The sequence below is a fragment of the Vitis vinifera genome, chromosome 16, assembly GCF_030704535.1.
Source record: "Vitis vinifera cultivar Pinot Noir 40024 chromosome 16, ASM3070453v1".
Classification (NCBI taxonomy): Eukaryota; Viridiplantae; Streptophyta; class Magnoliopsida; order Vitales; family Vitaceae; genus Vitis; species Vitis vinifera.
In genome coordinates, this window is record NC_081820.1 from 18,975,001 (window position 1) to 18,988,015 (window position 13,015).

The 13,015-nt window shown below is 37.3% G+C and overlaps 1 protein-coding gene across 5 annotated transcripts in view; it reads left to right on the forward strand.

Annotated features, from left to right (window-relative positions):
* The window catches only part of LOC100256706 (cleavage and polyadenylation specificity factor subunit 1), a 117,542-nt gene that overhangs the window by 76,723 nt on the left and 27,804 nt on the right, over positions 1–13,015 (forward strand). For 3 of the 5 annotated variants that reach the window (XM_019226130.2, XM_019226129.2, XM_019226131.2), the window contains exons 16-17: positions 6,977–7,164; positions 8,049–8,836. In XM_019226130.2, the coding sequence (XP_019081675.1) occupies positions 6,977–7,164; positions 8,049–8,836 (976 nt within the window). The remainder of the gene's footprint in view (positions 1–6,976; positions 7,165–8,048; positions 8,837–13,015) is intronic. The other 2 variants (XM_059743321.1, XM_002268335.4) reach the window with 1 other exon arrangement.

Consider the following 13,015-nt stretch of genomic DNA (forward strand, 5'->3'; position numbering starts at 1 on the left):
GTTTCTAGTTTTGAACCACTCTTGGCTTGAATGTGAACAAAAGCAACCAACCCAAAGACTTTCGGTGGTGTAGAGTTTGGAAAATATTCTATAGAAAAGAACCCTTTAAGTGATTCAAGAGGTGCCTTGATAACAAGTATTTTGGAAGGCATCTAATTTATTAAATAAGTTGCTACTAAGACAACATCAGCCCAATGAATCTTTGTGACATTCCTAGCAAAGAGAAATGACCAAGCAACCTCTAGAAGATGTCTATTCTTACGCTCGACAACACTATTTTGCTCAGGTGTAGCTGTGCATGAAGACTCATGAATAATTCCATTATCCATTAGAAACATGTTAAGAGATCCACTAAAGTATTCTCCTCCATTATGAGATCTAATAACCTTAACTTTAGCATCAAATTGGATAGTAATCATCTTGTAAAATTTTTGGAAAATCCCTATAGCATCAGATTTTTCTCTCATCAAATAAATGCAGGTTACTCTAGTTCAATCATCAATGAAACTAATAAACCACCTTGTCCCGGACATACCCGTGACCCTAGAAGGACCCCATATATCCGTGTGAATAAGTGAAAACGGAAAATCACATCTATTATTTCTCAACGGGTATGGAACACGATGACTCTTTGTAAGTTAACAAATTTCACACTTAAGAAAAGACAAATCAAAACCCTTAAACAAATTAGGGTATATTATTCTTAAAGAAGCAAAATTTAAATGTCCTAATCTTTCATGTTGCAACCTAATCTCACATTCTCTGGTTGGACTTCCTTTCACTTGGTATGCTCTGTTCTCCCAGTCTTGTGGAATTAGGTAGTATAGGCCCTCTCTTTTCTCAGCATTGCCAATCGTCTTCCTTGTAAGATCTTGAAAAACACACCGATTTGAGAAAAACGTTACTGAATAGTTTTGAGACTTTGTAAGCTTGCTAATGGACAACAAATTTGCTGACATCTTAGGAACATGTACTCCCTTTTCCATGCACTGGTATATTCGAGCAGTTTGCCACAAGAACCTTTTGTTTTCTAGAGCAAGGGATATATGAGTTAAAGAGTTTTGACTCTTAAGTAATGATCACTTACTCCAGAGTCAACAATCCAAGGAACATTCTTTAGGACTGATTTCATGCACATAATAGGTTCGGTTATACTTGATTGTGCAAAGGCACAAGAGGTTGCTGGGGTGACCTCAGTTTTCCTAACAGTTTATAGAGAAGCTTTAATTGATCTTTTGTGAAGGGTGAGTTATCAGTCACAGCTGTAGTAGTTTTGGAAGATTGAGCGTTGGTTGAGTCAGTATGGAAGCCTTTCCCCATCTTGGGCTGGTTTTTTCCCTTTTGGTTCTTCTTATCCATGTGAGGTGGTAATCCATTTATTCTCTAGCATGTTTCCCTGGTATGATTATTCCTATTGCAGAAGTCACGCCACTGATCATTCTTCTTGCTTCCTGCAGTATTTTCACAAGAAACTTTGAGTGCTGATTGATCTGGTTCATTATTGGATCCTAACATCACAGTTTGTCTGCTTTCTTCATCTCGTATTATGGAGAAAACCTCGTGCAGATCTGGAACTACATCCTTGTCCAGCAACCTGCTACGTACCTCATCATACTCAGGTCTTAATCCAGCCAAAAAGTCAAAGATTCTTTCTTGTTCAAGAATCTTTGCAAGCTTTGCAACATCTCTTGGCGATGCAATCTCCCAATGTTGGTGAACATCCAATTCTTACCTCGGATTTTTCAATTTATTGAAGTAGGAGAGAACATCTAGATCTCGTTGTTTGGTCTCATGAATTGCATGCTTTAGTTCAAAAATCCGAGTGGCATTCCCCTTATTCGAATGAGACTTCACCACAACATCCCAAATGTCCTTGGCTGTAGATTGAAATAAGAATGTCTTCCCTATCTCAGGTTGCATATAATTGAGAAGCTTGGACATGATCATGGAGTTCTCAAAGTCCCATGATTCAAAGAGAGGATTAGTAGTCTTAGGAACCTTAATCGTTCCCAGAATGTAGCCCATCTTCATCTTGCTCCTCAGAAACAGCTACACGGAATGAAACCACTCCAGAAAAACTTTTCCATTCAATTTCTCTGTAGTGATATGAAGTGTAGGTTTGTCAAAGTTTCCATTCAATTCGTTTGGGTTTGAAAAAACCTCAAAAGCTGTCGTCTTAGATTGTCGCAACATTTTTTAGAGAAGAGAGAACACGAGGACAAAGAAAATGAAACCAAAGAGAGAGAGAGAAAAAAAAATCTTAGTCAAATACTAAAATCTTGATACATCTCCTAAAAAAATAGGTACAAACATCTCTAAAATGAAAATAGGAGCCCTAGTTGGGAGGCTCTGATACCATGGAAAGAATTGCATAGAAAAAAGTATCTATATTGCTTATAAAAAGTGTATATATATAAGTGTACATTTGGTCAAGAAGGGTAGAAGAAAAAGGAAACCTATAGAATCCCAAGAAATCAAGAAACTAATTTATATCTCCTAAAAATACAAAGTTTGACTTATAAACTAATTCAAATCTTTAACTCCTAAAAATCTACCAAGAGGTAACAAGAAGATTATAAAGTCCTTGATCAAGTTGCAAATGGTGAATGTGGTTTGTTTGCTGGAAACTAAAATTCAAGAGATGTCTGGTGGGCTTGTATGTAGCCTTGGGGTGAGCAGATGTTTAGAGTGGAGTGCTGTCAATTCTAAGGGTGCAATAGGTGGTATTTTGGTGTTTTGGGATAACAGGGTGCTCGAGTTAGTTGGAGCGGAAGTGGGGAGTTACTCGATTTCGTGTTAGTTTAAAAATTGCGAGGATGGTGGTGTGTGAATTTTTATTAGGGTGTATGGTCTAGTGTGTAGGAGGTACAGAGAATGTTTCTGGGATGAGCTTAAGGCAATTAGGGTGTTATGGAGGGATCCCTAGTGTATTAGAGGCGACTTCAACATGATAAGGTTTCTTGGGCAACGTAGTAGGGGATGTGGTTGTTCCTTAGCTATGAGGAGATTTTCAAAGGTTATAGAGGATTTGGAGCTGAGAGATATCAGTTCAGAGGGGGGTCCCTTCACCTGGAGTGGCGGGTTGAATAATTAGTCCCAATCTAGACTTGATCGTATTGTGGTGTCTAAAGATTGGGATAACCTCTTCAATGGGAGAATGAAATAAGAGATGGTGTGGCTAGGGCTTTTTAGAGTCTTTTGACAAAGGAAGGGGAGTGGAGATCCAACATTGGTGGCTTAACTTTTGAGAGACTAGGAGGCTATGAGGCTGCAAGGTTGGAACTCCTGTTCTCGGAAAAAGGAGGTTTTCGTTGCTCTCTCGGACCTAGGCAAGGAGAAAGTGCTAGGTTTGGATGGGTACACTATTGTGTTTTGGCTTTTTAGTTAGGGGTTTGTGAAGGAAGAGCTGATGAGTTTTTTCAACAATTTCCATGAGGGGGCCAAATTTATCAAGTCCTTAAATGCTACTTTTTTAGTTCTAATTTCGAAGAAAAGTGGTGTCAAAGACTTGAGAGATTTTAGGCCAATTAGCCTAGTGGGCAGCCTCTATAAGCTATTGGCTAAGGTTTTAGCCAATAAACTTAAAAAGGTAATGGGTAAAGTGATCGCTGAATTTCAAAATGCTTTTGTTGAGGGTAGACAGATTTTAGATGCAACCTTGATTGCTAATGAGGTTGCAGATTCAAGGTTGAAAGGTAGTGAATGTAGTGTTCTTTGTAAGCCTTACATTAAGGAAACGTATGATCATGTAAATTGGAATTTCTTGTTATCGGTGTTGAGGAAGATGGGCTTTGGAGAGAAGTAGATTGAATGGATAAGTTGGTGCATCTCTATAGCAAAATTTTGTCCTTCTCAACGGAACCCCAATTGGTTTTTTTCAAAGCATTAGGGGTTTGAGATAAGGGGACCCCCTTTCTCCCTGTTTATTTGTGATTGCTATGGAGGCGTTTCGATCTTTTGAAGAGGGCAGAGAGTGGTGGCTATCTTTTTGGGTGGTGGGTGAGAGGTAGGGGAGGAGATGAGATTCATATCTCCCACTTATTGTTTGTTGATGGTATTCTCTTGTTTTGCGAGGCATCACAAGATTAGATGACTTATCTGAGTTGGTTACTTATGTGGTTCGAGGCGATATTTGGGTTGAGAGTTAAATTGGATAAAAGTGAGCTAATTCCTATGGGGAGGGTGGACGACATTGAGGACTTGGCTTTGGAGTTGGGTTGCAAGGTCCCTCCTCTTACTTGGGTCTTCTTTTAGGGGCCTTTTTAAATATGTGGCAGTTTGGGATGGGGTGGAAAAGAGGTTTTGCAAAAGGTTAGCTATGTGGAAGAGATAGTACATCTCGAAAGAAGAAAGACTCACTATGATTCGAAATACTCTCTCTAGCATGCCTATCTATTTCATATCTCTTTTTTGCATGCCAAGATAGGTTAGACTGAGGTTGGAGAAGATTTAGAGGGATTTTCTTTGGGGTGGTGGGGCTCTAGTGCAGAAACCCCATTTAGTAAGATGGAAGAAGGTCTATTCAGAGAGAATTAAAAGGGGGAGGGGGCCAGCTTGGGTGTGAGGTGTCTTTTAGTGATGAACAAAGCTCTTCTTTGCAAGTGGAGTTGACACTTTGCCAATGAAAGATGGACACTTTGGAAGCAAGTCATTAGTCAGAAGTATGGTGAGGATGTTAGGGGGTGGCAATCCTTTGAGGTGGGAGACAAGTGTGGGGGTTGGCCTTTAGAAAATCATAAAAAAGGAGTGGGACCTTTTGAGCAATAGGGGAATCACGAGTTCAAACTTCACCTAATGTTTATTCCCCTCAATTTATTGAGTCAACATGCAAGCACAAAGGAAATTACTCATGAGGTGGGGTATTGGAATTAAAAGCCCAAATGATATCTTGATATAAACTGTTGGGACACTACCTAACAACTCAAGTTTTTAGGAAAATTGTTAAATTGACAATGCTAATAGTTTCTATTTTGGTTTTTTTAAAGATATATGGTTATGATAGAAGGAGATTCAACTTTAGTTCTTTAGGCATGGCTCCAGATAGGATAAGGCTATGAAGATACAATTATTGGTTGCAGATGATAATGGACATTTCCAAAGATTTCAATTCTTTTTCTTGGACTTTAGACAGGCAAACTAGGAAGTGAATAGGCCAGCTAAGAGAGGAGTCACGTCCTGCATTTTCTTTGTTGGAGACCATCTACCCCTTGTCGTTATGGCATTGTTGTTATTTGTGCTTCTTTGCTCTCTCTCTCTCTCTCTCTCTATCTTTATCTATCTATGTATCTTCAAATCTATCTTTCTATGTATATGCTCTCATATATGTGTTGCAAGCACATTCTAAAATACTAATCTCGTTTCTTATCCAAAAAAAGAAAGATATGTGTTAATTTCACTCTTCTAGACTTTTACAAAAATGTTTTTTTTTGGGTAACTTGTAAACCTAATAGCCTCACTTTGTAGATAAATGCAGACTTCCTAAGGACCAGGATCAGGTAACCCTGCGGCTCTAAAGTTTGTACTAGGCTTCATCTTGTTAGCAGGAGCAACAAAGAATTTGTCCAGATTCATTGAATCTGGTTTAGTCAATGTTTGGTTGGGTGTAGACGACGGAGTAATTCTGGGGATTGATTAGTTGTATATTTATATTAGACTTTTTTTCCTCAATAGCTGTACAGATCATGTATTTGTAGCATGTAAAGCTTTTCTAGTCTAATTAAGTGAGAAATCATTTTTATTATCTCTTCCTTTCTTTCACTCGCATGTTCAAGCAACTTGCCTGCCACTGAGGGCTTCATGCTATATGGCCTTGGGAGCAGCTTTAGCCCCTTGGAAGTTCTATGTGATCATGTAGGGATTGTCTAACCCAAAATGGCTCCCAAAAACAGGCAGAGAATCTACATGTCCACATCCTTACTAATGGTGCTTATATGGTCCACCAAGGAAGCATTTCCTTCTTGAGTGAAACCCTTGGCCCCTAATAGCTACTTGATTCGGCATTCATATAGCATTCTTGGCACTTGCCAATGGATGTGTAGCACCCATGGAGACTCGAAACGTCTTTAAGTTGATAATACTGAGAAAATTCCTTCACTAATTCACTGTATTCAATTTCCTAAAGTAGTATGAGTCTCACATATGCTCAATGTTGAATGTTGGGGATTCCTCAGTCAAATATAGATATTACTTTTGCAAAGCTACCAATTAAGGTAGAAGCTAAAGTTGTTAGGTAGTGTCCAATAATGCATACCAAGCTAATTTAGGCTTTAGCCTAACAACCTGCCTTATGGGCAGTCTTTTTTGAGCTTGTAAATGGGCTTGATAAATTGGGGGAAATGAACAAGCGGTGATGTTTGAAATCACTGCCTTCCATAGAACATATACCATGTTAAACTATCAATTGACCTGAGAGATTAAGTTATTAGATGGTACGCCAACAATGTATGTCAAGCTCATTTGCGTTTTATCCATACAACTTCATCATGTGGCAGCCAAATCCAGAAGACCTTTCTCAAAGCTGAACAAGGATTCCTGGTCCTACTTGCAGTATGGTACTTACCATACAGCTCCAAGGTGGTGAAGGCTTGAAAATTTGTTGCATTGGTTTCCAGGCCTTGATATCATTAGTCTATGTTTGAAGTCTTGGATTGCCAGAATTTCTAGTTTTTTGCAGTTTTTTTTCTATAAAATCCATCCTTCCCTCCCCAAGGGGTTTACTTTATGCATGGTTGCCTGGCTATATTATGTGATTTGGTTGTTTTATGCTTCCTGAATGATGTGTATGGGTGTCTTTACCTTGAAAATTTTAAAATAGGGATCTGTTGCTTCTTCAATGAGAAAATACTAGTTAGTTGCATAATTTTAATTTCATTTTTCTTCTAAGCTCAGCCTATTCAGGTAATTCCCAGAGGTTATAGGATTAAATTTTAGTGGTTCTCAATCATATCGAGCTTATGTATAGTTTGAAGATGTTCAGGCTTATCTTCTGCCTTTTCAGACGTCGAGTTGTCCAGGTCTATGCTCGGGGCGCTCGAATTCTAGATGGTGCTTTCATGACCCAAGATCTTCCAATTTCCGAGAGTTCTACGGTATTATCGGTCTCTATAGCTGATCCGTATGTATTGCTGAGAATGTCTGATGGAAATATTCAACTTCTTGTTGGAGGTACAATGTGTTCAAATCATCCTTTCTTTTCCCTTTTTTCTTTTTTTTGTTTACTTAGCATATAACGCTATCTCTAATTGCCACTTAAACATTAAGAACTTTGTTCTGGACTTTAGCACTTTTATCAACATTCTTGTATTTTGAGAATGCATAGGTAGATTGATTTTAAGAGATAAAAACACCTTAGATCCATTTTGTTAGTCACAGTTGTGATTGTTTAATCTCAATGCATAGTTATCTAACTTATTCCTTCTCAATTGATGGAGGACTAGACTGAGCAAATTTTATATAAAGTTATTTATACTTGCTAGTGTTACTAGTACTTGATGCAGGATAATTAAATTTCCCGCATTATAGAAGATTTTTTTATTTGTAGAACGAGATGAAAGATGTTAAGGAAGAGAAATGGAAAGCAAAATCCTTGAAAATTACACCTGGAGTCGCAAGCCATCCTGCTCCCCACTTGGACCTGGAACCTCCCCACTTCTACCCCTCACTCCCTGAGCCAGGCCTTAGGGGCTATTCACGTATTCATGTATTCACTTTTAGTACAAAGCTTATTCTAATTTGAATTAGGAGAAAGTTTGGAATTCCTAATTGGATTAACATCTTGATCCTGTACCTTAAAACAAAAGGGGGAATCAACCTCAAATAGCTAAAATATATGCTTCACTAGCTGGTGTTGTAGCAATCAAGGACCCTCCACTTTTATTTATATATTTGAAACATTTTAAATATTTTCTATCTAATTTATGTGCTGTTGCATAAAGGGCATCATGGTTATAAACATTTGCAGTGTTTTTCTGGCTCTTGTCCTTCCTCTCAGTTTTACCTGGTTTTTATGGTGTTGTTTAGCTCTACTCGTTTTTAACTTTGATCTGCAGATCCTTCTACCTGCACTGTATCTATAAATATCCCAGCTGTATTCGAAAGCTCAAAGAAATCAATATCTGCCTGTACATTGTATCATGATAAGGGACCTGAACCATGGCTACGGAAGACAAGTACTGATGCATGGCTTTCTACTGGCATTGGTGAGGCCATTGATGGGGCTGATGGTGCAGCACAAGATCAGGGCGATATATACTGTGTTGTTAGTTATGAAAGTGGTGACCTTGAAATATTTGATGTGCCTAATTTCAATTGTGTTTTCTCTGTGGATAAATTTATGTCTGGGAATGCCCACCTTGTTGATACTCTTATCCTGGAACCATCTGAAGATACTCAGAAAGTTATGAGCAAAAATTCTGAAGAAGAGGCTGACCAAGGCAGGAAAGAAAATGCCCATAACATAAAGGTCGTTGAATTGGCCATGCAAAGATGGTCAGGACAGCATAGTCGCCCTTTTCTTTTTGGAATATTGACTGATGGGACAATTCTTTGCTACCATGCTTACCTATATGAAGGTCCAGAAAGCACTCCTAAAACGGAGGAAGCCGTTTCTGCACAAAATTCCCTCAGCATAAGCAATGTAAGTGCCTCTCGACTTAGAAATTTGAGATTTGTCCGTGTCCCCTTGGACACATACACAAGGGAGGAGGCATTATCTGGAACCACAAGCCCAAGGATGACCGTTTTCAAGAACATTGGTGGTTGTCAAGGGTTATTCCTCTCTGGTTCAAGACCTCTTTGGTTCATGGTTTTCAGGGAACGAATCCGTGTTCATCCACAGGTCAGAGAATTTTCTCTTCGTAATAATAGGAAATGATTAAAAAGGAATCCATCTTATGCTTTTTATTTCACTTTATAGAACTATCTAAAGCTGGTTTGCCTAATAGAATGAATTTGATTCGCTTTTTAATTTTGTGTGTAATAAAACGAAGTTTTGACTTAAGTCTGGACTTTATGAAGATCACAAGAAATTGTTCAAGGTTTTTCTAAAAATTAAAATATGATCAAGAGAAGTATCTACGGGTTGGATAATATTGATAAAGCATTGGTATTTGAAACATGTTGAAAGAAAGGATGAAAATTTGCAAGCAGGAGCAAATATAAAATCTGTCTAGATTTGTAGAAGCTGTACAGATTCATAGAATCTGGTTTAGACAGTATTTTGTGTATATTTGGTAGGAAGTAGGTCATAGAGTAATTCTAGGGATTGAAGAGCTGTATATTATACTTTTTTTCCTCTTAATAGTTTTTTTTTTTTTTTTTGTTGATAGGTAAAGGAAATTGTATTAAAAGAAAAGGTATACACGACATATACAAAGCAACCAAAGAGATGTGAATACAAAAAAACTAGCAACCACACCGCTCTCTAATAAGAACCTAACCAATCCACAAAAACTAGCAACTGCACCGCACTCTAAAAGGTGTATCCACATATCATGGCTGTGATGATGAAACTCATTTGACATGAAAGCTTAGCACTTAAAATAGTTTAAGAGAGTGCTAACTCTGTTGCTACTGTTAGAACAAACAAAGGACAAAAGAACCTGGGGAAAAAGATATTAGGTGGTGTGACTACTGCAACAAACAAAGACATACAAGCGAAACGTGCTGGAAACTACTTGAAAAACCTTTTTCTCTTGGTGACAAAGGAGGCAGACAACCCTTTAAGAAGGCACCTATAAGAAGGCGAATCAAAGTGTGACCACTGAGAATTCTGAACCTAAAAATGGCATCCCTGGTGTGATAGCTTGACACTCGGATAATGCCCCTTTCACTAAAAGTCAACTGGAGGCCTTGTTCAAAATTTTGGGATAGGTTGGAAACTTAAACTCTAATAATTTTGCTTAATCAGGTAGTACCTATTCAACTTTGAGTGCCTTTGATAATGTCTCATCTAGTTCTTGGGTCATTGATTCAGGGGAAACCGATGATATGACTAGTGATTCACATGCCTTTTTAACCTATATTCCATGTTCAGAAAAAAGATAAAGTCAAGGTTGCCAGTGACACTTTTATTCTGATTCATGAGAAGAGTTGAATTTCTCTGTCATCTTCTTTAAAGCTACCATCTGCACTTCATGTCCCAAATGTTGCTTGTAATTTGTTATTCGTTAGGAAAGTTACAAAAGGAAAAAATTGTTCTGTAACTTTCTTTCCCACGCAATGTGTTTTTCAGGACCTAGCTATAGGGGTGAGGATTGATAATGTTGAAGAGAGAGAAGGGTTGTATTACCTACGTCCTGAAGTCACAAAAGTGCTAATTTCATGTCACTAAGGCACGTAAGACTAAAGAAGAGTTTTTTGCTGCTACAGTATTGGCTAGGACATTCAAACTTTGTTTCCCTTAAACTTTTATATCTCGAAGTTTTGTCTGTTCTAAACCCTTCCAAATTCCAGTGTGAAATTTGTGAGTTATCTGAGAGTCATTGTGTTCCATTTGAAATAAAAAATCTGAAATCTTGTTTTCTATCATTCATAGTGATATGTGGGGACCATCTCATGTTACTAACCCTTCCAAATTCCAATGTGAAATTTGTGAGTTGTACAAGAGTCATTGTGTTTCATTTCCTGTGCAAAATAAAAAATTTGAAATCTTGTTTTCTATCATTAATAGTGATGTGTTGAGACCATCTCATGTTACTTCTTATAGTTTTAGATGGTTTGTAAGCTTCATTGATGATTGCACCCACATAACTTGGATGTACCTTCTCAAAATGAAATTTGAAGCTGTCGCAATTTTCAAATCATTCTATGCAATGATTCAAAATCAGTTTCATACAAAAATGAAAGTTTTTCTGACAAATAATGGGAAAGAATTGTTTAACAATATTTTGGGATCATATTTTCTTCAAAATGGATTGTTTCCTATTCCTCATGTTTCGATACACCTAACAAAATGGAGCAATGGAGAAATAAAACATACATTTTCTAGAAGTTGCTAGAGCCTTACAGTTTACCCACCATGTCCCTAAAATTTACTGAAGTGATACTCTCTTAATCACTGCTTGTTTAATAAATCACATGCCTTCCAAGGCTCTAAACTCCAAAACTCCTGTTTGGGTTCTAAAAACTCTTTCAGTGTTAATCTCTTTGAATCACTTCCTCTTAAGGTTTTTGGGTGTGCATCCTTTGCTCATCTTCCGAGTAGGATACAATCTAAATTAGATCCTAGAGCCATCAAGTTTATATTTCTAGGCTCACCTACACAAAGGGGTACACTTGTTTTCACTGTCCTACCAAGAAAATTTTTGTCATTATGTATGTAAAAATCTTTAAACATCTGTCGTACTTTTTCAGGATAGATCTTTAGGGGGAGAAAAACAGTATAAAAGATCTAACATATCCCCTGTCCTGTCCTTTATGTCCTTCAAATCAGACTAAGCTGTTCTACTCGGTTCCAAACACTTCTCTGATGGATCCTATACTTGTCTTTGACTAGCCCAACAACATCCAAATTGAAACCAAACAACAAGGGAACATGAAGGGAACTGAACTGCAAAATGAGCCAGTAAATGTTGAAACTACGAAGGACAGTTTAGAAATGGAGTGGGTTAAAAATGTATCAAATCCTTTAGGTCCTTAGGTTTAGTCAAGAAAACAGGACAAGGTAAGGGATCCTATCTTTGACTCTCATGACTAATCTTCAAACCTGTAGGCATGTAACTCTGATACTCTTTTTCTGTTGAAACTAATTACTCCTTTTCTGTTGAAACCCATCTTTGGTACTAATCTTGATGTTCCTATTGCTATAAGGATGGGGTGTTAGAAGCTATACAAAACATTCTCTTTCCAATTTTGTGTTGTACCATTGCCTTAATCCTAATTTGAGATCTTTTAGTACTAGGCTATCGTTTGAGTCTATTCCAAAAAATTTAAAGTGGAAGGAAGCAATATTTGAGAAGATGAGAGCTTAACATAAACATGAAACATGGGAAATAGTTGAATTACCAAAGGGAAGGAAAACAATGGACTGTAATTCTCAAACTAATGGCCTTGACTATTAGGTAACATTTGGCCTTCTTGTAAAAATGAATTCTTTTAGGGTCCTATTATCTTTGGCAGTTAATTTATATTGGCCATTACACCAATTTGAAGTTAAAAAATGCTTTTCTACTTATAAAGTTAGAGGAGGTTCACATGTGTCTTTCTACTTGGTTTCAAGGATTGTTCAAATTGTAGAAAAGTATGCAAATTAAAGAAATCTCTGTATGAGCTTAAACAATTCCCAAGAGCGTTGCTTGAAAGATTTGCTTAATTTTTGCATACTGATGACTACTCTCAAAGTCAAGGGGATCATACTCTATTCTTTAAACACTCACTAGTTATGAAAATCATTGTGCTTATTGCCTATGTAGATGATATGATTGTTATAGGTTGACATGGAAGAAATTAAAGGTTTGAAGAGTCAGCTAGCAAATGAGTTTGAGATAAAGGACTTGGGGAACCTAAGATACTTTTTTAAAATTGAAGTGGAATGATCTAAGAGTGGTATAGTTGCATGTCAATGAAGGTACATCCTGGGCTTACAAGAAGAAACTGGAATGATTGGTTTTAAACCAACAGAGATACTCATTGATCCCAACCACAAATTGATGTTCATTATAGAGGAAATTATGTTGACAAAGGAAAATCCTAGAGGTTGTGGGAGAACTGCTTTACTTATCCTATACAAGGCTAGATATAATTATGCAGTTAGTTAGCCAGTTTATGCATTCACCATTGGATTGTAAGATGGAAGCAGTTTAAAAAAAATCTTAAAATTATTTAAAGGCATCTTGGAAAGGAACTTTTTTGTTTTTTTCCTCCAAACATGGTCACCTCCAAATAGAAGTCTATACAAATGCTGATTGGGCTGACTCTCTTATGGATAGAGGATCAATGATGGGATATTGCACCCTTGTAGGAAGCAATCTTGTTACTTTGAGAACTAAGATATTGATGGTTGTGACAAGATATAGTG